A 24,195-nucleotide genomic window follows, 5' to 3' on the forward strand; every position below is an offset into this window, starting at 1 on the left:
GTGCAAATTTCAATAATTTTTCTAGTGTCACAAGTACTATCAGCATTCTTTTCAATCCTTTGCTAAGGTAAAGGTCCAGTTTGCCCCATCCTAGTCATGACTCTGCTAGCAGTAGAAGTGGTTCATTAGCCCTCTGTGTTGTCCAAAGCACTTTCCCCATAACAGTCTAGTGAAGAAGGTAGACAATTAACTGAGCCTTTCTCTGTGGTTTGCAGGGGTTCCAGCTGCCAAAGCCACCAGAGCCCCCTTCTGTGGAGGTTGAATACTACACCATCGCCGAGTTCCAGTCTTGCATTTCCGACGGCATCAGTTTCCGGGGTGGACAAAAGGCCGAGGTAATTGTCATCAGTGTGGCTTTAGTCCATAGCAAACCCGGGTTCCCTAATCCACTTTGCTTTTGGAAGAATTCTGGAGATTCCAGAAGAAATGGTTTTTCAAAGCATTCTGACATCCCTTATTTGATCTTACATAGATAGAATTTCAGAGATAGGATGTTTTTTTTATCCCAAATGGGCCAGATCCAGTCCACTTTCTGTATAACCATGTTCCCCCTCCCCCGTCATTTTAAAATCAGGTTTTGTTGTATTTAAAAATATGAAAGCGGGGCGGCTAGGTGGCACAGTGGATAGAGCACTGGCCCTGGAGTCAGGAGTACCTGGGTTCAAATCCGGTCTTAGACACTTAATAATTACCTAGCTGTACAGCCTTGAGCAAGCCACTTAACCCCATTTGCCTTGCAAAAACCTAAAAACATATATGAAAACAAAAACATCCTTAACTTTTGCTTCTAGGACTGTATAGTTTGCCAAACCCTCATTCAATCCCCTCTTATTTTATAAAGGAACAAACTGAGACCTAGAGAGATAATGTCAGTTTGTTCCCAGCAACAGACCCATTGTATCAGGTATTGTTACTCCCATTTTAGTATCTTGGGGAGCTCAACCTCAGATGACCAGGTCCAGGGAGGGAAATAATTTCCCAAATGTCATACAACAAAAGAGTAAAAAAACTGAGCCTAATTTCCTAATTCCTGAGTTTCCTAATTTCCAGTCCAGTGTTCTTTCCTCTGTACCTACCAGTGACCTTAAAGGACAGTAGAAAGGTCATCAAATTGGGGTTCTAATCCTAATGTTCTTCTGTATAGTGATTTCTAGTAACATTCTCTTCCTAGGCCAGGATTTTCCCCACATTTGTGAAATAAGCCAATGGTAAATTTTTTGCCTTACTTTCTTCACAGTAAATTAGTTTCTTAGCCCCTACTATAATAATAATAATAATAATAATTAATAGTAATAGACAGTAACATTCCCCATTGAAATTACTTTGTGTATATTTTGTACTAAATTGTCTAGGTGCATATTCTTGTCCTCTTAGAGAATATAAATTTTTTGAAGACCGGGACTATTAAATTTGGTCTCTTAGTATCCCCTAGCTCAGGGTCTTCCACATAGTTAGCATATTGAATGAATGAATGAAAGACCAGTAACAGATGGCATTTATACAACTATTAGAAAGCCTTGTGAAGTACTTTATCCACATCATGCCCACAATCCATGAGTATTTCCTTGACTCTGTCTTAGGATCTCCTGTCTTCTCTTTTATATTACTTAATTTGATGATCCCATCAATTCCCATGGGATCAGTTAACATTTCCATGCAGATAATTCCCAGATTACATATTTAGTCTTGACTTCTTTATGAGGCTAAATTTCTTTCTGGACACCTTAAATTGGTTGTCCATAGGCATCTCACACTTGACACGTCAAAAACAGAGCACATTAACTTTCCTTCCCAAGCTCTCCCCATTTGCAAAATTACTTTCCTGTTACTGTCCAGAGTACCACCATTTTCCTTAGTCCCTCAGACTCACAACTATAGGCCATTCTTAACTCCTTGCTCACTTCACATATCCAATCTCTCCAAGTCTTATCATTTCTTCCTTCACATCCTCCTTCAAATATATGTCACTTTCTCTCTACTTACACAATCATAACCATAGTTTAGATCCTCAGCACATCTTGCTAGTAGCATTATGTTAATCAGTCTTAATTAATCTCATCTATTTGCATTTCAATCCATTCTTCAAGAAGATGCTGAGATGATTTTTGTAATCTAAATCTTAAGAGATAGTGTCATTTCTCTTGTTCAGTGAGCTCCAATGGTTCCCTGCTCTTTCCAGAATCAATTAGAAAACCTTTAGGTTGGCATTTAAAGCTCTTCATAACCTTGGCCTCTTCCTGCCTTCCAGGATGGTTTGCCTTTGACTCCCTTCTATGTACTCTACAATCTGGCTGTACCAACCTTCTTGCAATTCCTTGAACAGGGCATTTCTATGGTCCAGTGCTGTGTTTTGTTCTGTTTGTCTGCTCCTACCCCTGCCCAGTATGCTCTTTACCCCCACTTCTCTCAGCATTCAACTCTGGCACTCCCTTGTTGGGGGAGAGCTTTTTGGGTCTTCTCAATTTTCTAGAGCCTTCTGCTTTATGGCAGCAGTTCATCTATACTGCATTTATCTGTTATGAACCCATTCATTAATAAACTCTGAGGGTAGGGACTGCTTTTGCCTTCCATTATATCCTTAGTGCTTAATACCTAATGAATATCTAATAAATGCTTGGTGATTGGCTGACTCTTCCAGGAAACCTTCCTCCAACTCTCCCCTTCCTTTCAACCAAAGTCTTCTCTCTTTCCATGGAGCACTTTGGTCCTCTCCTTTTTTTTTTTTTTGGAAAGGCAGTGGGGTTAAGTGACTTGCCCAAGGTCACACAGCTAGGTAATTATCAGGTGCCTTAGTTCTGATGTGAACTCAGGTCCTCCTGACTCCAGGGTCAGTGCTCTATCCACTGTGCCACCTAGCTGTCATGGTCCTCTAACTTTTTCCTTTGTCTCCCTCATTCATTCCCTTATATTTTACTTATCTGTGCACATAATTTTCCTTTCACAATTAGGACAGTGTCATTTTGGGGGTTTTTTAAACCCTAACAAAAGACATAATACCCACACAAATTTAATATACATTGAAAAAGAAATGGCAGAGATGAATTTTGAGCTAAGTTTTTAAGGTATTTGTGAGCTTGAAATGAAACGAGATGTAGAAAGTCTTGAAATGTGGATTCCACATCCAGATATGAAAGAAAAATATTAGATAATCTATCCTCATCACCTATTCCTTCTTCTGTGTTCTTTTAGGTCATTGATAAAAACTCAGGTGGCTGGTGGTATGTGCAAATTGGAGAGAAGGAGGGTTGGGCCCCTGCATCATACATTGATAAGAGAAAAAAGCCAAATCTCAACCGACGTACCAGTACTCTGACCCGGCCTAAAGTTCCCCCTCCAGCCCCTCCCAGCAAACCCAAGGAGACTGAAGAGGGATCCAGCACTGTAGAAAGTCAGGATTCCCCACTGAAGCCCAAATATGAGGAGCCAGAATATGATATTCCTGCCTTTGGCTTTGACTCTGAGCCAGAGTTGGGAGAGGCTCCTGGAGAAGACAACTCTGGGGAGAAACGTGCCTACCAACCCCGACGATCTTCTCCAGCATCTTCCCTGCAGAGGGCCAAGTTTAAGGTGGGGGAATCAACTGAGGATGTAGCCCTGGAGGAGGAGACCATCTATGAGAATGAAGGATTCCAACCCTATGTGGAGGAGGCCAAGGAATCTGGTGGTGAGGCTGATTCCCCTAGAGGTTCCTTGCTTTCACTCAACAAGAGAAGTTCACCCAAATCCAGTTCCCCAAAATCATCTTTCATAAAATTTAAGGCAGAAAAAAATACTCAACCAGAGCTGGGAAAAAACCACTCCACTGCCTCTTTCTCTTCTTCAGTGACCATCAATACAACCTGTTCCTCCTCTTCATCCTCTTCCTCTTCCTCCTTGTCCAAGAATGGAGACATGAAACCCAGGTCAGCCTCAGATGCTGGATTACGGAACCCTCCCAAGGGTAGTGTGAAAGAGGTTGCTGATTTGAAACCCGGGCAGAACTTCTGCTCCAGAGCTAAGCCCTCAGTACGACCCAAACCCTTCCTAAGTAAAGGAGAATCCCAAAGCCAAGAGAAAATGGACATCAGCAGCCTCCGGCGTCAATTGAGGCCCACGGGACAGCTCCGGGGTGGTCTCAAGGGTTCAAAGAGTGAAGACTCTGAAACACTGCCACAGACAGCATCCCAGGGACCTGAGGAGGGGCCTAGGAGAGGTTCAGCTGACTTCATCACTCCTCCTACCCATGCTCACCCTTCCCCCAACAATTGGACCAAGAAAGATCAAGAAAAGGAGGTTCAAGGCATCTCCTATATAACTTCTGATGCCTACCAGAAGGTCCAAGACTCAGAGATCAGTTTCCCTGCTGGTGTGGAGGTAGAAGTCTTAGAAAAGCAGGAGAGTGGTTGGTGGTATGTGAGGTTTGGAGAACTAGAGGGCTGGGCCCCTTCCCACTATCTAGTCCTTGGAGAAAATGAACAGTTGGAATCGTCCACAAAAGATTTGGAATTTTCTTCTACCAAGGCCAAGAGAAATGAAGGTAAATCAGATAGCCTGGAAAAGATTGAGAAGAGGGTTCAGGCTCTGAACACTGTCAACCAAAGTAAAAGGGTCACACCACCCATCCCATCCAAGCCACCTGGAGGCTTCTCCAAGACCTCTGGATTAAGCAATGGGCCAGTCAAGATGAGGAATGGTGTGAGGCAAGTTACTGTAAGACCCCAATCAGTGTTTGTGTCCCCACCCCCCAAGGAGAACAATCTTTCCTGTGCCCTACGGAGAAATGAGTCCCTCACCGCCACAGATGGCCTCCGTGCAGTACGGCGCAATTCATCCTTCAGCACTGCTCGAACAGCGGCCGGGGATGCCAAGGGCAAGTTGGTAGAGAGGGCAGGAAGTGAGGGTTCTGACACATCATTGCTGCCCACCCAACGAAATGGGATCCCTGTGTCCACTGTCCGGCCAAAACCTATTGAGAAATCCCAGTTCATACACAATAACCTCAAAGATGTATATGTCTCCATTGCAGACTATGAGGGGGATGAAGAGACTGCAGGATTCCAGGAGGGGGTGTCCATGGAAGTGTTGGAGAGGAATCCAAATGGGTGGTGGTACTGTCAGATCCTAGACAGTATGAAGCCCTTCAAAGGATGGGTGCCTTCCAACTATCTAGAAAAAAAGAACTAACCATGTGCAGGGAACTTAACCTGGGCTGTAATTTTGCTTGCTTCAGTTGTCTCCTGGTAAGAGAACCAAGACGAAACGCCCTCCCCCACAAAAAAGGGAAGAAATAATTTTTAAATGGAAAAATAAAACCAAGGGTAATGGGTGACCAGAAAGCTGTTCTTCAAATTTGTGCACCATGTCTGAATGGAGGAGTGTTTGGGGACCCAAATGGAAGATGATTGGTTCACAGGTTTAGGAAGGAGATAAGAAAGAGAGTGGGAGAATGGGGGTAGGGTGGGGTTGGGGAGGGTTAAACTGATTGATATCCAAAGACATTGGATTGGGATAGGGAAGGGAGAGAAGAAAAGGGTATTTGGACTTGTATGATATGTTCAAAGCAAGGCTTTGAAGAAAAACGTGATATGTGCCTTTGGCCAATAATTTTGATAGGGTAGAGGGGGAACTAAGTACAAGCTTGACATCTTCTAGTGTCTGGCCATAGCTACCAGTGGTTGTGGAACATCACTGGCATATCACTACCAAAAGTGCCCCTGGTGAAAAAATGATTTTATTTTGGGCGTATAGGTTATATCTTTTTCTTCATTCCTCACAAAAGATCTTTCAAGGATAAATTTAACCTTTCAGGCAGCTTTGTTTAAGGGAAGGGAAGAAAAAGCTTATAGACCAGGGCAGAGTAGAGTCTAGAGGCTTTAGAGACTAGAGAAAGTTTGCATCTAAGCCCAGGACTAAATAGGAATCCCAGTAGTTGTCTGGTCTCCTTGACCAGGGAGTTGGGTTTTTAGACTTCTTGCAAACCTAAGAAAGAGGTTTATAGTCCAATCTGTTTAAGGAAAAGTGTTTCTACCAGTCCTGTGTGATGAGCTCTTCTTTTACAGTCATTGCCTCTTCTCCCCCAACCCTCAAGAAGAGGACCAGTCCCTCATTCCTCCAGGCTTGGGTTCTCTGCTTATGAAGGCAACATCATTGCAGTCTCAGTGTTTACAAAGAAAGAAAAGGCTAAACCATCAGTTCAAAATCTGCATAAGCAGTATTTGTATGTTAGTAGTGGTACAGGGTACTCTATATATGTGTTCTTGTGCACATCTCTGGTCACTGTTTTGCTCTGTGTTTAGGGCTTTGATTTTTATTGTATTTGATCAATTTCTTTTGGGGATAAGGGTGGGATAGAAAAAGGGGGAGGATCATTATTTTTCTGAAAAATTGGGGTGGATAAGGTTGGATTTTTTTTTGTCCTTTCCCCCCCCCCTTCCATTGACAAGCTAAAATAATTTCCCTCTTGGTTTTCACTTGAGTCTGATATGTATGGTCAGCAAAAAACAGCCCAGGGCTTGTTGGGGAATATTGAGACTGAAAGAACCCACAGCTCTGGAGTGACATTAATCAGGAAAATTGTCCATCTCTTCGCCTATGTTCTCAATGACACACAAAAGGGAGTAGAGATTTGGAGCAGATTAAAGAAGTCAGAGTCTGAAATCAAGAGGGGGAGGCTGTACCTCAACTAAACCCTCATGGATTCTCGGGGCCAGGAGCAACTTTCTGCTTTATCAAAAATTCTTTCATTTTGAGCTAAATAAAACAAAGGTGATGATTCCTCCCCTCTGTTGCTGAACATTAGGTTTCAAAACTAAAGATTTATGTGTATGTTCCTGGATGGATAGGAAGGATTGGCACTGGATCTTCAACCCTTCCAACTCACTCTGGAGAGTGTGTCTGTTGCCTCAAACACTCTTCAGACCTTTGATAATGTTGGTGCTTTCAGAAGCTTGAGAATTAACTTCTTGGGAGCTGAACCCCCTCTATCCACACAGCTTGCAGATGGATGTCTGAAAGGCAGAGAGTGGGAGAGGAAACACAAGAATCATGTACATGTTGGTTGTGAGTTGACTTTGGGGGGTGCATTTTAAATCCTCTGTGATGGTTCAGAGGAAAGAGAACCAATGGCCCCAACTGGCTCCTATCATAGAGGAGTGGCCTTTGCAGATTTCCACATGTGCCTTCGACTTCCAGTGGCTCAGACTTCATGTTAAGGAGCTCCAAGCTGCTGAGTACCTGGGGGGAGAGTTGGTATTTTTCACAAAGAAGGAAAGGCCCTCCTTCCACTTCCCTATTTCCCACCCCCTACCTTATCTCTTCACCCACATTCTCTTTCTCTCTTCCCCAAACAACTTTTTCACACAATATGTTATGTTCCAGGAGCCTAAAGAGAACACTAGTCAACTCTGCTTCTGGAAACCAAAGGGCCCTATTCCCACCCTCCACGGGCACTGCCTGGGGAACTGCGCATGCGCTGCCCTTAATCTCCATACACTGACGTGTGGCAGCTATAGAGAACTGCCCAAATTTCGTCAAAGGGCCGTTGTGATATTTCTTTGTTTTTGTGAGTTTTTTTTAAATTAGAAATGCTATAATCTTCTGCTGGACAGTGTTAAATAGAGCAATACATAGATTATCTGCTAGATTGCAGTACTAATGGTAGCGGGTTAGTTACTCGTGGTGTTATGATTTATTTGAACAATAATGATGAAGAAGTGGTTCATTATTTTTTAATTAATGCACTTTAAGAGTGGAAAGGAAAGAAACATGCAGAGAGCTGAGTGCATTACTTAAAGGTGCAGTATATGCTTTCCTCATTTTTAAACAGCACATATTTATTAAAAGAAAAAAGTAATTTATGATTATTTAAAATAAAATTTAAAAATTATAATGACCGTTGGGTTAAAGAAGTTTCTACACAACTGCCCCTCCTCCACTGGCCCTCAACCCCAGGGCATACCCCACTTCCCCCATTTCTGCACTGAGCCAATACAATCTTGAGGGCGTTAAATCAGGTCAGGTCCTTCCCAGAAAAGTGTGGCAAATCTCTGACCAAATAAACAAAAGCATCTCAGATGGGCTGGCCTAAGTCCAACTCCTCCCTGCCCTCACTTGGGTGCTTTGGGACCATCCTCAGCATTGTCTCTGTCCTGATATTTTCTTGAGCACTCTTAACAGAGTGCCTTGACCTCCCCCCCCCAACCTCAACTTTTCCCAGCTCAGATGCTCTTAAGTCATGAATCATAGAGCTGGAAGGGACTTTAGCAATGATCAGGTCCAACTCTCTTTTAAAAATATGGAAACTGAATCCCAAAGAAGGGATGTAACTCGTCCAGGGTCATAAGAGGAGCTGAGACTGATGCCCAGAGCACTGCCCAAATCAGTGCTCCTTGGTTTGCTAGGGTTTCTTGCTTAGACATCCTTGTCCCTTTCAACCTGAATCCAGGTTGGGCAGATTGAGCATTGCCCATTGATGCTAGACCAGGATAGCTTAGAAAACAAAGGGGAACAAAAAGATTCCATCACTTGGTGTCACCCTACAAATCTAGAGAATGAGCAGAAATTGCCATGTTCTCCTTGTCCCCTTTCTACCACTGTCCTTATTTCCCTTGTCCATAGGACCAACCAAGATACCACCTAGTCCCTAAAGAGGAGCCAAAATAAAGTGAGGAGTTGGAGGTTTCATTACTTGAAGTTGAAGACAGGTAGGTATGAGGATCCCAGTCCTTCTTGGGCATGCCCATACCAGCTCTACTAGGTCGGCCAGACTTAGCCCAAGTCCCTTCACTCCCAGGTTCCAGGACAGTTATTGAGCAACCTGTTCTGGGAGAGCAGAGGGCACCCTCTGGTGGCAGAATAAAGTGATAGCCCTTCACTGTCAAATTCTTCCACCTCCCTTCCCCCAACTTAATATATATATATATATATATATATATATATATATATATATATATCATATCAGAATCCAACCCTCATTTTCCATTCGATCAATTGAAAATGTGAAAGGCTGTTGTATTGCTGTATACTGCAACTTTAATAATGATGAGCACTTCTGAGGTCGTTATTGACGTCTATATAATGCCTGAAAAGCTTCACTTGACTTTTTTTTTTCATTTTAAAGATATTTTCTTCTTCTTTTTTTCTTTAAGAGATGAAGCAAAATTTTTCTGATGTTCAGTCCATGTCCAGCTTCAGGGGAAAGGTTCTCCAGGTCTCTGGGATCCTCTGCTCTGATCTAATGAAGAGCTTGTTCTTAGGAACTAGTACTTTGAATTTTAAAATGGACATCCCCTAACCCCTAGCAGGGAGTGACTTTCCTCCTGGGGAGTGGCCTTTAGACAATGCTTTCACCCAAGGCCCTTCCATGTTCAGGTTTCTTGGTTTCAGACAGCCCTAGAGCATGAAGGGCGATAGCCCCAAAGAATTTCCTCCTATCCTAACTTTCAGTCCTGACGAAGGCATTATATAATTGTTTAATCACTTTCAGACTTTTGTGCTGCATATTTTACTGTAATCTGTATCCATTTGCTTTCCTCTGCAAAACATGTTACTGCTTATATCACCTAAGGAGAAACACAAGGGAATTTGGGTAAAGCCTTCAATATTTTCATATTATTAGTTTTTGCAAAGTAGACATAGTGCTATTTAAATTTAGATTTTGGTTGGTAGCTTTTTTTTTTAAGAAAAGATAAGATTATTCTTACTTTCCTGTGTTTATATTTTACTAATATTTTATTCCTCTTAGGTTATTCTTCCTGTCCCTTTCCCCCTCCCCATACTTTGCATTCTCAATTGAAAAGAAAAAATAATCTGAGGAGAGAGAGAGGGTAAGTGCAATATTGAGGTGAAAAACCAGGCCTTGTCTGGGATCTTGGAATAGCATTTGAGAGCAGTAAGTGCTCAAAAGGACCAGGCTTAAGGTCCCAAATGGGTGTGTTGTTGGCTGGTTTTGGATACTCTTTTCCTCCTCCCCACATCCCAGTAACAAAAAAAGTAAGGTGTCCACCATTTTGAAATAAATTATAAGCCAAAACAGCTGCAAAGTCAATGAATTGAGAATGGGTAGAATAGGGCTAGGAAACTGTCAGGATGCTCCCAAGATGTTAGCTTCAGGAACAGAGGCCCTTTGGAGCGTGGAAGGTAGATATGGATGCATAGATAGGTAGGCAGCTGATGGGGTACTGTTTTGGTCACTTTGGCCTAACTAATCAGGAAGACTATTTGCCTTAAGTAAATGGAGGTGTCCTGAAAGATTAGCTAAAATATCACCTTTCACCCAGTCCTCTCTCAGATCCCAGGAACCTGTAATACCTAGGCCACCAGCAGTGGTATAAAAAGGACTTCTCTTTCCATCCCCACCCCCATTTTCTTTTTAAAACTAAGTAACCTCAGTTCAGCTCATGGGCAGGATCCATAAGAGCAGCAAAGTCCTCTCCTTGGTATTTTTGATAAGCCCGAGTGCCATTCTAAGGAGGCCATGAGGCCAAAATGAGACACTGATGTTCTACCCAGTGCCAGCTTACCCTTCATGTGTTCATCTCAGCTAGGATCCTGTTCCTTAGCCCCAGGGTTCTTTTGTGTATAGGGAGTTTCTAAGAGACCTTGGAGACCTTCCCTGGACCAGTCTGGTCCTTGCTGAATTCTGGTCTATGAAATGGAGGCTGCCACACCTCCTCAGGTGTGCTGTGTGTGAAAAGCTTACATTCAACCAGGTAAAAACCAGATCACTGCAGCAGAGATTCCTCCTTTGAATTACAGGGCAACACTGGGGTAGGTGAGATTGACAAGGTGAAGGTTCTTCTGAGGTTCCATGGATTGGTTCTTTGTGATCAGGGATCACAGTAGCCTTTTGGAGTTGCTGGTTAATCCCATTCTTATTCAGTACTGTTACTCCAACTCCTCAGTATTCTCTGTTTGGTGAAACACACACACCACATATTTATATATGTGTACATTCATACATATACATATGTGCAAAAATATTTTTGAGTATATATTATATGTGTGTGTATATAAATATATATAAAATCTTTGGTAAACTCAATACAGGGATCTTTGGAGAGGGAGTTATCCACAATGCTAAAGAATTAGATTCTCTCATTTTTTGGAGGGTCGTATGAACATGTGTATGTATGGATATGGATGTGTATGTGAGTGAGTGTGAGTGTGCATGTGTCTGTATGCATTGAGTCTAAGAGAATGTTCGGGGGGAAGGTCTAATCTAGGTCAGTAATTTTCCCACTTGAATTAAATAATATGGAGTTGGGGGAGGGGGGAAATCATTACCAAGATGTCTCCATGTAAGGCCAACAGTGTCGGGCAGGTCCCACAGGGCTCTTGTGCATTGAGTCCATACACTATTCACATAGGTGATTCTGGCTGGAGAGTGCAATGTGTCTTTTTTTGTAATTATTTTATTAATTATTTGGTTGAAGACTTCACACTGGTGTTAGCAGACCTGCCTAAGCAACCCAAGTCACCCCATCTGGATGGAGCCCCTGTTCTTTATCGGTTCAGAAGGTGTAGAGTAAGTGTGGGAGATAGGGGTGGTCCTGCCACCTTGGAATCACATGGAAAGAAAAACACACTAATCTGCCTAATTTGGCCTCATTTTTTGTTGTTGGTGTTGTTTTAGAATCCCTGTTCAAGTTCAAGTCTTGCTAAGTCTTTTCTTTAGTTTTTTGGTCTGGGTCACTGACCATTTACCTTAAGGATCCAGTTTCATTCCCATTCTTGGCCCATTTCCCTTAGGAATTAGCAACCAAATATTGCTTCTGTCAATTGGACCAGTCCTGTTCTGGTTTTTGAATGGTGCTGTCATTATCATAGTAGAGTATGAGTATTTCCATTCCAGAGAAGGACTAAATGAGCATGTTGGTAGGAAGAGAGAGTCATGTCTGACTGAGATGATGGTGTGCATGTTGGGAGCTGAGAGCACATACCCATGGCTAAGAAAGGAATTTCTTTGCAAGGGTTGTGCTTCAGGCACAAGAGAGAAAGAGGAGGAGGTGGAGGAGGAGGAGGAGGAGAAAGGAGAAGGAGAAAACAGGAAGAATTTCAAGAAAGGATGAAAGAAGAAGTCAATTCAGTGTGTTTTAGAAAGATTTGGTTTTTTTTAAGTGTGTGTGAAGGTAATTTGAGTTGCTATAGAAGGGTCCAAAATAGCTTGGAAAAGTCCTAATGACTGGCCAACTATGGACAATTTCTAAATCAAGGGGATAGAACTAGGTAGATCTCATAAGGAGGCAGATTTTTTAATTCAATATTGCCCAGTAAATACTGGCTTCAACTTGACCACAAGTGTTTCAGTATTTATCAAAGATTTCACAAAGGGAATTCTTTCTCAGGAATGAGTTGTTGAACTTCATGATCACTAAGGCCTAACAATTCTGAGAATTAACAATCTGTATAGAAACTTCAGGTCCCTGCTTAGATCTGGTGCTGAGACCTCCTCCTGGGAACTTGTCAGCTTTGTGAAAAGACATTCACTTTGAACCATTTAGTTAGTACCTGCTTTTTCCAGGGCTCTACCCACAGCAGGTGCTCAATGAATACTCCTTGCCTAACAATCAGAAAATGGCTTAAGATGCCATATCAGAAGCAGTAAACTCAAAGTCTTGAGATGAGGAAATGCAGACAGATATCCATCCACCTGTATCAGGGATGTGGCTAAACCATGCCACATATTCCTTCAATGTCAGCTTTGGAAGTGTTTCATAATGGTTGTCTAGAGCTTTTGGTTGGTGCCTCAAGAAGATTCTGAGGGTAATATGCTCATCTCTATTTTTTTAGCTTTGGCACTTGTGGGAATTCTTTACCTGAGTATGTGTAGCTCAGAATAAGCTGTCCATTATCCAGGACCCTAGGACATATCACTTGCCTTCCATGGGCAATCTGATGCAGGTATCCCAAATTGTTTCTTAACCAGTAACCATGATAAGCATTGTACAAGAGGCCTATCATCCTCAGTCTAAGACCTCAAGATCTAGAGACCATTCACCCAGTAGATTAGAGATAAGGGCATAGCTGAGTTAAGAGCATTTTATTCATCCTTCAAATGGTTCTAGTCATGATGACCAGTTTTTCTTTATTGACCTAATGAATATAAAATGCGTATTCTGGATGGAGAACTTAGTCTTTTGGGTCAAATACAGTTGTTTTGTTAGGGGATTCATGGGCCATTTGGAGTGCCCCCTGTCTGCTTGTTGACTTAGATGTCAACCAATGGGTCTTTTAGCCATATGGATGCTTAATGACTACTACAGGGAAGAAAAAATAGCAGACTCTGACATTTCTATTCTCAAAGCTTATGATATACATTTAAAATTAAGGCCCCCTTGCTTGGATCAGAGGTTTTAGGACATGAAATTGATGGGCTTGGCTGTTCAGTGTGAAATGCAAGACTCAGAAAATCCAAGCATAACTTATACTATATACTAAATGAACAATTAGCTTGGGGAATAGACATGTAAGCTGAAACACAATTCATGAATGTTGTTCATTCTTCCCTGCAGTAAAACTTTTAATAATGTCTATATGGGATATTTGAAATCCTGGTCTCATTACTGCTTTCAGCAAAAGTCTACTTAAAGTTTTATCCGTGGAATACTGGAAAAGATGTAAGTGTCTGGTCCTGAGGAAAGGGAGTAATTAGGTCATGTGTTTGTCAGGTATATTCTTGAATATTCTATCTATGACCTTATAGAATTCTATCTGACATACCTCCTCCTCTCTTTTCAAGTTCAGGGAAGGTTCCATGAATAAGAACCACTGGGCTGAACCCCCAGTGCTTTTGTCTCCCACCTCAGCAGAGGATACTTGAAAATAGGAGCTATCATGTGTCATCTCTGAGTTTTAGTGATTTCTTCAACCAATGGTGGTGCTATGTGATCTCCATGTTTGTAATATGGCTGAGATATTTTTAAATGTCTTCAACAAGATGCAGTACCTTTGGGAAAGGAACTTTGGTCCCTTTCCAAGGGCCCTTGCCCTCAGCCCCACTTCCCAGATACTTTGTGTATATTCACTTTGATGGGGCTTATTGGTCTGCAGAAAAAAAAAAATGTTCCATCTTGGGATGCTTGTCAACTGTAAGGTTTGGTTTGTGATTAATTTTTTTTGTATTTTGTTTACATTGCATCTTATACTGCCCTCAAAACCAAATAAAGTTTTTGACCTTTTTAATTGAGTACAAATCGCCTCTTAATTTCCCTCTCCAGATGCCTGCAAAATGAAGCCAAAAGAGCATCTGTTTTGAGCATGTCGATAAAACCACAAACATGTTCTCCCCAGTTGCTGTCTTCAAGGAAAACAAAAAACTCAGTCAGGGATAGGTACCCTGGTAGGTATGGAGTTGATGGTAACTGAAAGATCAACAGAGAACCCTTTAAATTTCCACCATAAGAATTGGCATTTATAGATCTATCCTGTCAAAGTTTTCAAAGCACTTTTCATAGATTATTCCATTGGAGCCTCACAATTGCCAAGAGATAGGTGCTATTATTCCCATTTTACAGAAGAAGAAATAGGCTCAGTATGATAAAATGAGTTGCCTATGGTCACCTGTTAAGGCAAGACTTGAATTCCAAATTTAGCATTATATCCTGGCACTAGGACATCTGCCTGTCAAAGTATCTGCTTCCTGTTCCCAGCTTTAATACAAAGTTGATGATGTTGATGATAATAATACCACCATTAACTCAAATAAAATGTATAGGTGCAAATATGATTTCACTTTATCTGCAAGGCAAGGAACCCTCTCCATTTTAGTGACAAGGAAGAAATGAAGTGATTTAACCAAAACAGAACACATAGCAGCAGTAAAAACATTCAAACCCAAGTCTCCTGATTCCCAAGTCCTTTCCATCATACTATATTGCTCAAGCTTTCTTTGGAGTTTAAAGATCAAAATATCTTTGAAGCAAAGGCCTCCTGATTTAAGACTCTTAAAAAGTACTCTTGCTTCTCAGCAATAAACTTTCAATTCCCTATTACTTGGAATTAATGGAGCAGAGACTTATTCTAGAATGTTGTAAAGGATATTGCTAAATGGAGTGGGAGAATATAATAATAAAAATATATCCAGTCTATATAATAATATAATAATCCACCCTACAATATCCCTTTCAACTTGGAGATTCTGTGAGGATCTAATAGGAGGGCCAGGTGTCTCCTTCTGAACCTTTGATATGAAATACAGTGGAAGAGAGAATTTGAGTATGTCCTAATTAGAACTATATAAAAGGAGAATGGGCTAACTTGGGAGGTTGCAGCTTACCTATCACTTGAGGTCTTGGGCAAAGGCTGGATGATCATTTATAGGGGACAACCCAGACAGGCGTGATTCTTATCGAGCCAGAGCCTAAGATATCCTGACATCCCTCCCAACTCTGAAAGTCTGTGATTTATTGGGGAGATGATGAGAATTGAACTTGAAGGGGATTAGCAATTATGATGATCAGAGATTGAATCTGGGAAGGAAAATTAAAATTTGAAGAGTATGAACATTTGGACAGAAGATGGAACTGAAGGAGTACTCAAGCAGAAGGACCTGAGGGCAAAGTCTTAAGACATTATAGGAGGAAGCTAGTAAACACATGAAAAGGCCAAATAGGGAGAAGGTGCTACCAAGGTAGCACAGTGATAATTCCAGACTTAAAAATTCTCGTAAGCAACATGCCATAGAAGTTCTCTCTATTTGTTAGTGGAAATAAGTCTGGAAAGCAGGAAGAATTTTACAGCAATTAGTTTAGAGTGTGTGACATTTGTCTTTCTATTAGAACCAGGTAAACTTAACTATACTCAAAGTACGAATTAATCTCCCTCCTAGAAAGGATCAAGGGATTAAAGAAATTGAGGAATCTCAAGGAGTTTGAATAGTTTTTTTGTAATGAAAATAGGGCTTCAAATTTTAAAAAGAGAGAATCTTGGCCTTTAGGATGTTGAAGGGTAGAAGAGAGAGAACAGCTGAACATTTAGAGGTAAATTAAAGACTCAAGGTTCTTCATGTAGAGTAGGGAGCTAGACCATTCAAGAGGAAACATAGATTGACATATCAAAGGGACTCTCAGAATGATCTGGTCCAACCCCCTCATTTTGCAGTATTTCCCTAGGAGTGTTCTATTTCAAAGCAGAGCTCTTGACTTGCCTTAATGATAACTTCGTCTTTCAAAGGTGCAAAAACTGAGGGGAATTTCCATTGTGGATCTGATTCTGCTGGATAGAAATAATGGGAACCTTGAGGAAAGTTGTCTAATAGAGCTACTTGAATACACAGGGAGTTAGTTCATAAACCAAAAACAAAATTTTTAAGTGTTTGGGGAGATGGAAGCAAAGACAGGCAAAGGAGAATGACACAAAGACAAAGTCTATAGAGAGTCCTATAAGAATAGTGTCATAAGTGCTTGGAGCTTATCATACCCTAAGCTGAGCAAATAAAGGTATGCACCAGTGGGGCAATGGGATGGTGTGTGTGTGTGGGGAGCACAGGAGGTGGAAATAGAGGTGTGTGTATGATTTTTTTTAAGAATATTAGATAAGGAGGGGCGGCTAGGTGGCATAGTGGATAAAGCACCAGCCTTGGAGTCAGGAGTACCTGGGTTCAAATCCGGTCTCAGACACTTAATAATTACCTAGCTGTGTGGCCTTGAGCAAGCCACTTAACCCCATTTACCTTGCAAAAACCTAAAAAAAAAAAGACTTAGATAAGGAAGTCAAAACCAAGAGATCATAGTAGGATTTAGGACTATATGGAGCTTGAGAGATCTTTTAATCCCACCTTTTCTTTAAGGCTATAGAGCAGCTAAGTGACTTGCTGGGAGTCACACAGTTTATTTGCATCTGAGGCAAGATTTGAAGCCATGTCTTTCTGATTCCTGATCTTTCTTGATTCCAGGCCAAACCTGTCCTATCTAGCTGCCTCTAGCTAAAAAAGACTCATTAGTGGTTGGATGTTAACTTGGAAGGTCTCCAGTGGAGTGCCCCAGGAATATATACTTGGATGATGATAATCCATTTATATTGTGCTATGTACAAAACACTAAGCACTTTTTAAAAATATTTCATTTGATCCTCACAACAACCCTGTGAGATATTCTCTCCATTTTACAGTTAAGGAAACTGAGGCAGTCAAGTAACTTGCTAAAAAGTTTCTGAGGACATATTTGAACTTGGGTCTTCCTGACTCCAGGACCAATGCTCTGTCTATTCTCCTACCCAGCCACTTACAGATCTGTGAAACTGCTTTCAGCAGTTTCATAAAAATGATTTTAGCATTTTTGTCAATGACTTGCATAAAGGTGTGCATGTTATGCTTATCAAGTTTGCAGGTGACATAAAGCTGGGACACCAAGCTAATATGTTGGATGACACTCAAGATAGGGTCTGAGAAGATTCTACCATGATAAAATAATGTATCAATTCAAAGCCAAAAAGTACTTACTATGCGCCCTCAAATCTAATAGTCAAGTATTTACTATGTGCCATCAAAACCAACAGTCAATAAACACCTACTATATGTTGAGTATAATTCTGACAATAGGATTAAATTTAAAGAGATATAGTCTCCTACTTGGCTCAAAAATTAACTTTACAAATATAAGATGGGGAGAGATATGATTAAATAGCATTTTGGAGGGAAAAGATATAGACATTCAGTAAAAACATTAAAAAAAAGTTCATTATGACAACCCCCCCCAAAAAACTATTACTACTATATTAAAGGATACATTAAAAGAGCCATAATACTCTAGATTGAGGAGACAATAATCCCACTATATTCTACCTGTTCAGGTCATTCCTAGAAGGAGTATTGTATTTCATTTTGAGTAAGAACATTGAGAAATTCGAGAACATCCATAGGGGAGGAACCAAGATGGTGGAGGGGCTTGAATATCATGTCACATGATCTTTTAAAGAACGGTGGATGTTTCGCCTAGAGAAGATCTTTGGGGGGAATATTGGTCCTCAAGTAATCTGTCACCATTATCATCTTCTCCCCACCAAAAAAACACCTGGAGGCAGACATCTTCTCTCTCTTAATACACTTCTCCTGGGTATCCTCAGGTCAGAAATAGGGCTTTCTCCTCCCAATCTTATCTGTAAAGAGGAAGAGCCTTATTCTGTTTGGCACCAGGGGGAAGAACAGGCAAGAAAAAGAAAATTTAATCTTGATTTATTGAAAAACTTTTTAAAGATGAGAGATACCCCAAGGTAGAATGGGTTGTCTGATGTATTATGACTTCCTTTCAGGGGGAGATCTTCCATTAAAAGCTTGTAGGCTATGTAGATTCTTATTTGACCAGAAGGTCTGGAATTCTCAAATCCTCTGATTCTAATCTCCACTGTCTCCAAACTAAGATCATAGATCTAGGACTGGCAGGGACTCCAGGAGCCATACAATATAATCTCCCCTCCCCATTCAATTTTCATTTGAGGAAACTAAGGGCCAGTGTCACAGAGGTGGTAATCATCAGAGACAGAATTTCAACCTCTTCAATTCCCAAACCAGTGCTATTTCTAATAAAAAAGCAGTGGCCTTGGGAATCTGAATGCAGCCCTCCTGGGTCATAATCCTCTGGTCCAAAAATGTCTCTAGCCAAACAGAACAGTCCTTGGTGCATCAAAGAACTTCATGCCCTTGCCCCAGTCTCTCTACTATCTCGGAGGCCTCTCTGTCTTATACACTAAGGCTCAGAAGCCGGTTAGGGAGTAAGCCCTAGGAAGGACGGCCTGGGATAACTAAGATGGTTCAGGTGCCCTGATGACCAGTCAAAAAGGATGGTCTTGATGAACTTCAACAGGACCTTCTAACTGAAACCAGATCTCCTAGGGCAAGAATTTAGTATTTCTTCATTCTGTTATTCCCCCCATTGGCCTCTAGGTGGTACCATCTAACCTTACAAACACACCCAATATGGAAGGTTTCAGAAACTGCCCTGTCCATTTACCAGTTTAAACGAAACCACATCCCTGACTCTGTGTCCAGTTTCTCAAGGGTTCTAACCCCACTGAGCCTCTTCCAAGACCACTCCAAAAGCAACATCCACCACCCTTACAAATAACCAAAACTCACCTGGAAACCCTGACCCCTTGAACCAAATCCTCCAGGAATCCGACCTTCAAGGACTATTTTGGGGGGAGGGCAGTCTTCTCCCCCCTACCATACCCACCCAAGGAGGTAGTCATTTCTTCCTACTAATCCATTTCTTCTGGGTTTTTTCATATCAGAAATGGTGCTTTATTCTTCCACCATCTTGTGTTTTTCCACCCCAGTATTTCTTAGGACTGAGATATATGACAGAGAAGTTAAGTGAATACTTGTAAAACTGACTGAGGACATTTAACTACTCTGACTCCCTTCCCCACCTTTACCCCCATCCTGCTCAGGGATGTTAATAATGATAATATACAGCACAGGCATGGTGTTTTATCCCAAAATAAAGCCATCTTCAAAGTTTCTTATGCTTTCTCTCAGACACCATCTCTGTTTGATCCCCTATAATCCTGTTATTCCATAGGTAGAGCAGGGATTGTTATCTCTATTTGATACATGAGCAACTGAGTTACCCTCCTATAATTCTGCTTCCCCATAATCCTGAAGCTATGATATCATCATAAAGGCTGGAGTCCAGGTTTCCTATCTCCAAATATGCTTTTGCCACCACTCCCCCAGAAGTCTTCTCTGAATAGGCATTCATATAGACAAACACACGTAGAAGAAGAATGTAAACTCCTTGAGGACAGGTTCTTTATGTAGTCTTTCTCTATGACTGGCACACTGTGGGCAGGGGATCTGTGATTTCCTCTGGATAAGAAACTCCTTTCACTAATCTAGATAGGCAAGTCCCCTATTATTTAAAGAGCTGCCTGGTTACACTGAGTTTATGAGACTTACCTACGATCACAGAGCTAGTATGATTCTGAGGTAAGACTCGAACCCAGGTCTTCTTACCTTCCATCCACCCTATTAGCTGGCTTAAAGGCTCATAAATAACTTCATATATGTTATCTCTCTCTCTCTCTCTCTCTCTCTCTCTTTTTAGTTTTTGCAAGGCAAATGGGGTTAAGTGGCTTGCCCAAGTCCACATAGCTAGGTAATTATTAAGTGTCTAAGGACAAATTTGAACTCAGGTACTCCTGACTCCAGGGCCGGTGCTTTATCCACTGCACCACCTAGCCACCCCCATATATGTTATCTCTTGATCCTTACAACAACTCTATGGTACAGATACTATTATCTCCATTTTCAGATAAGGAAACTGAGGTTGAAAGGTTAAGTGATTTATGTAGGGTCATACAGCTGGTCTGGTGAGGGGGGATTTGAACTGGGTTTTCTTGACTCTAAGTCCAACATTCTAACCACTATACCTTCTAGCTGCACAATTTTAATAAATGCTTGTTGAATTGGATTTTGCCAATCCAGGGCGTATCATAGTGCTTGGCTCTTATAAATAAATGGATAGCACTCACTCCACAGTAACAGAACAGCAGACCTGGCCAGCTGAGGGGTTGGATAACTAAATCACTTTTATTCACAATCTGGGTGACCCAGAGGACACAATGAAGGTGACTTCCAACAAAGCAGAGTATCAGAAAGAAATTGAATAGAACATGGTAGGTGCCTTCTCTTTCTCCTTCCCATGTCTCCTTCACTCCCAGCAGCCCATGAGAATATGACCCCAGACCAGACCAGAACAAATCTCTCTCCCCCACCTCCCTAAATATGCTATTTAATTTGGAATCTCAAAGGGGTCACTCAAGGAAGTCCTTGCCCCAGAAGGGCTGGAGAAATGATTTCCCTCCCCACTCTTCCCATCGCCAACATCTTCCCACCTCCACCAGCCTGACCCTTAGAATAAAGACGTCTAACTTCAGAACTGGAAGGAACTTCAGACACCATCTAGTACAATTCCCATGATTTAAAGAAAATGGACATACACAGAGAAAAAGTGGTTTGCTGAGGCCCACACAGGGAGTTAGTGACAGAGAAAGGAAGAGAATCCAGGTGTTCTGGTCCAGGGCTCTTTGCCCTGACAAATAACATTTCCCCCTCGTCTCCTGCCAGTGCTCAGCAGCAGAAGTTGATCAAGATTGGATATGGACAGAAAGGGTAGCAGCAAAGGGTCAAACAAAAGCAGATGCTAACCCTAAAGGATGGAAAAGACTCAGCCCAGCGAAGTCAGAGAAGACCTAGCTCTACTCAGCAGCTCCATTCCCCCTAATATCCCTGAGATCCTGAAGCCCAGTCAGGGTGAGAGATGGACTTTGGGTGAGATGATTGTGGTTTGAGACAAATGCAAAAGACATCCCTTTCCCCAGGCCACTTGGCAGTGCATCCCGAATCATAGACCATAGAGCTCTGGATTTCTACTTCTGGTAGGAGAAATGGAGGATAAACAGACATCAAAAGCCTTGAAGCATTTTTTATTTCCTCTCAATTGGAAACCTATTTAATTGAGGTCCAGGACTCATTTTTGCCTTCCACTGGGTCAGGGGAGAAGGGGATAGAGAGGAAAAGTCCCTTACCCCAGATACCCTACTCCTACCTTAGAAGAAAGGTCAGCAAAGTTTTCCCAAATAAATCCTCATTTATCTGCCTCTGGGTTCTCTTCTATCAGTCTCAGAAACATAAATAATTGGAAAAGACCTCAGAGATCATCTCATCCACCCCTCTCATTTTGCAGATGAGGAAACTGAGGTCCAGAAAGTTTAAGTAACCAAAGCTACACAGACAGTAGAAGAATTGGGGCTTGAACTCATAATCCAGCACCAAACTGCCTCCTGGGGCTAGAACATCAGAAAGCCCCTCTGGGAAATGGAGGGAATTGCCTAGGATGGAGACTGTCAATCCTCCATTGCCTTTCCCTGGAGGCTAAGGAAAAATTTGGCTGGGTTTTGACTGGAGAAAGGATGACTGAGCCTGAGTGGGTTGAGTCCCAATAGGGAACATCTGGGATGAAGCTGTCTTTATCACCCAACTGGCCCCTGCCTGATGCATGTCATAGGCATCTAAGGCTAGTCCTCCAGGTCATGAGGCAGGGAAAGGAGAGGTTGGGAAACAGCAACTCCACCTAGTGGACATCAATAAATTAATTAAAAATAAATAAGGCAAGAGAGCAAGAGAAGGGTTACAGGCCAGGGTGGGGATATGGCCAAGGTTGGAAGTGACTGCTAGTCAGAAAGAACCTATGAAATGGAGAGTCTGAAGCACAAACAGTCCCCTCCTCATAGGTCCCCTATAGCTTCCAGAATAAACTGCCCCCTGGCACTGAGATGATGGGAGGGGATGCCTGAGGGAGAGGGGGGTGGGGAGAGCTGGGGAGAAGCATCCCCTACCCCTGCCCCTGTGAGATAGTGAGATGATTTGTGTCTTAGGAGGTCAATTGCAAAGCAAAACTCTCCCCATGGTCACAGGGACCTAAGAGAAGTCAGTGTCCCTAAAACCTACTTCTCAAAAGTCAAAGGGAGGTGGTATCCGAATGGGTCCCTCTGTAGTCATTCCTCATGGCCCTGTCACAATTCCCTACATACCTGAGGGGCAGCCTGAGATATGAGTTTCATCCCAAAGGAAGAGAATGGAAAAGTTTAGGACAGAGGATCAGAAATCTAAAGTTAGAGGAACCCTGAAGACCAGTGAGGCCAACTCCCTCATTTTACAGATGAGTAAAGTGAGGCAAAAAAAAAGGCTAAATGACATGCCCTGAATCACACAACTAGGGAGTATGGGGGAAGATTTGAACTCGTGTTTTCCTGATTCCATCCTCAACACACTTTCCACTGCACTAACCAGTTATCCTCAAGCTGATGGTGAAGCTGAGGAAAATGGAGAAGTCAACTTCTTTCCAAAGAGCTCCATTCCAAATTCTTCAAACACTGACAACCTGTGGGAGAGAAGAGACAGAGAGAGAGAGAGAAAGAGAAAAGAGAAGCAATGGCAAGAAAGGTAGAAGACAGTGCAGAGATAAGAGGAAAGAAAATCTGAAAGAGAGAAAAGAGGAGAGGCTTTTTTTAAAGGGGTCAGACTGGGCAGATGCACTCTGGGGGAGAGGAGGAGCTAGCTCCCATAAATACTCCTCCCCAGAGTCCTGGCCAGAGGTGGCTTGTGAGAGTGGGAACAAGGACAAATATCCCCAGTTTCTCCAAACTCTGGATTTGCCTTGCCTCTCCCCTTCTTTAGAAATCACCAGACAGGGGCCCAGGCTTTTGCTGAGTCAGGGCAACCCCAGATGAATTAAGGTCCAAAGTAAAGTTCTGTCTTCTCCTGGATTCCAGAGATAGTAGCCAATGAGGTCACATGGAGGGACTGCCCTTCTATGTCATATTCCCTATAGCCCCCTGGGACCCTTTACTTTGCTTTTTTTTAGTGGAGGAGGGGAAAAATAAGTTTCCAAAAAAAAGAGAAAGGGGTCCCTGTTTGCTAGCCCTCTGCTGGGGATTGAGTTGACCTCCTGATGGCTAGAGTCCCACCACTGGCAGGGTGGGGGTGGGGAATAGCACCGGATCTAGGTGCTCCGGTAGGTCTTAATGATGTCCTTGATGACTCGACGGCAGATGGGGCAGCAGGCATGGACTGTCTTCTTCAGGCGTAGGCCACAGGAGTAGCACAGGCACATGTGACCGCAGGTGTAGATAACTGTGTCCACTGTGTTCTCATAACAGATGGTGCACTCATCACTCCACGGCCCTGGCCCTGGCCCGGGGCCTGGCGACAGAGGTGACTCAGGCAGGCTTACAGGCGAATTGGGGGCTGTGCCTGGTGGGGGAGGAGGGAGGCAGAGAGAGGCAAGTGTAAGAAGAAGGTTCCCAGCTTGGGATTGTGGAAAGGGTTCCTGAGCATCTTGCCTAATCTTAATGATGAGTTTGGGGGCCCTTTAGGAGGGATGCCAAACCTTTCTGAACCTCAGTTTATTTCTCCATGACATGAGATGTCTGAGAAATTTTCATGAGCAGATGACTTGTTGTTGACAAGTCTTACAGATTGGGAAATGAAGACATAGAAGTGAGGTGACCTTGACTGAGATCACAAAGCCAATATTTGAACCCAGGCCCCCCCTGCTCCCAATTTCAGAGCTCTTCACAACATATGACACTATGGTTTCCTGCAGTGAAGTTCAGATTAAAGATACAGGGGAGATAGAGTTTGTTTCCCCCCTTTTCTTCTGCCCCAGAAGGGGTTGCATGGAAAGAGTAATAAGGATGAAAAGGGAATGGAAAGAAAGG

General features: G+C 42.4%; 2 protein-coding genes across 6 annotated transcripts in view; one reads left to right on the forward strand and one right to left on the reverse strand.

The window, feature by feature from the left end:
* SH3PXD2A (SH3 and PX domains 2A) overlaps positions 1-8,907 on the forward strand; it is a 362,190-nt gene extending 353,283 nt beyond the window's left edge. For all 4 annotated transcript variants that reach the window (XM_074233789.1, XM_074233790.1, XM_074233788.1 and 1 more), the window contains 2 exons: positions 216-335; positions 3,190-8,907. In XM_074233789.1, coding sequence (XP_074089890.1) covers positions 216-335; positions 3,190-5,163 — 2,094 coding nt within the window. In that variant the 3' untranslated portion in view covers positions 5,164-8,907. The remainder of the gene's footprint in view (positions 1-215; positions 336-3,189) is intronic.
* A 2,089-nt stretch (positions 8,908-10,996) lies between these two features.
* NEURL1 (neuralized E3 ubiquitin protein ligase 1) overlaps positions 10,997-24,195 on the reverse strand; it is a 57,888-nt gene continuing 44,689 nt past the window's right edge. The window contains exon 6 of one of the 2 annotated variants that reach the window (XM_074233792.1): positions 10,997-23,728. In XM_074233792.1, coding sequence (XP_074089893.1) covers positions 23,478-23,728 — 251 coding nt within the window. In that variant the 3' untranslated portion in view covers positions 10,997-23,477. The remainder of the gene's footprint in view (positions 23,729-24,195) is intronic. The other variant, XM_074233791.1, reaches the window with a different exon arrangement.

This window comes from Macrotis lagotis, chromosome 4 (genome assembly GCF_037893015.1).
Source record: "Macrotis lagotis isolate mMagLag1 chromosome 4, bilby.v1.9.chrom.fasta, whole genome shotgun sequence".
In the NCBI taxonomy this organism is placed as follows: domain Eukaryota; kingdom Metazoa; phylum Chordata; class Mammalia; order Peramelemorphia; family Peramelidae; genus Macrotis; species Macrotis lagotis.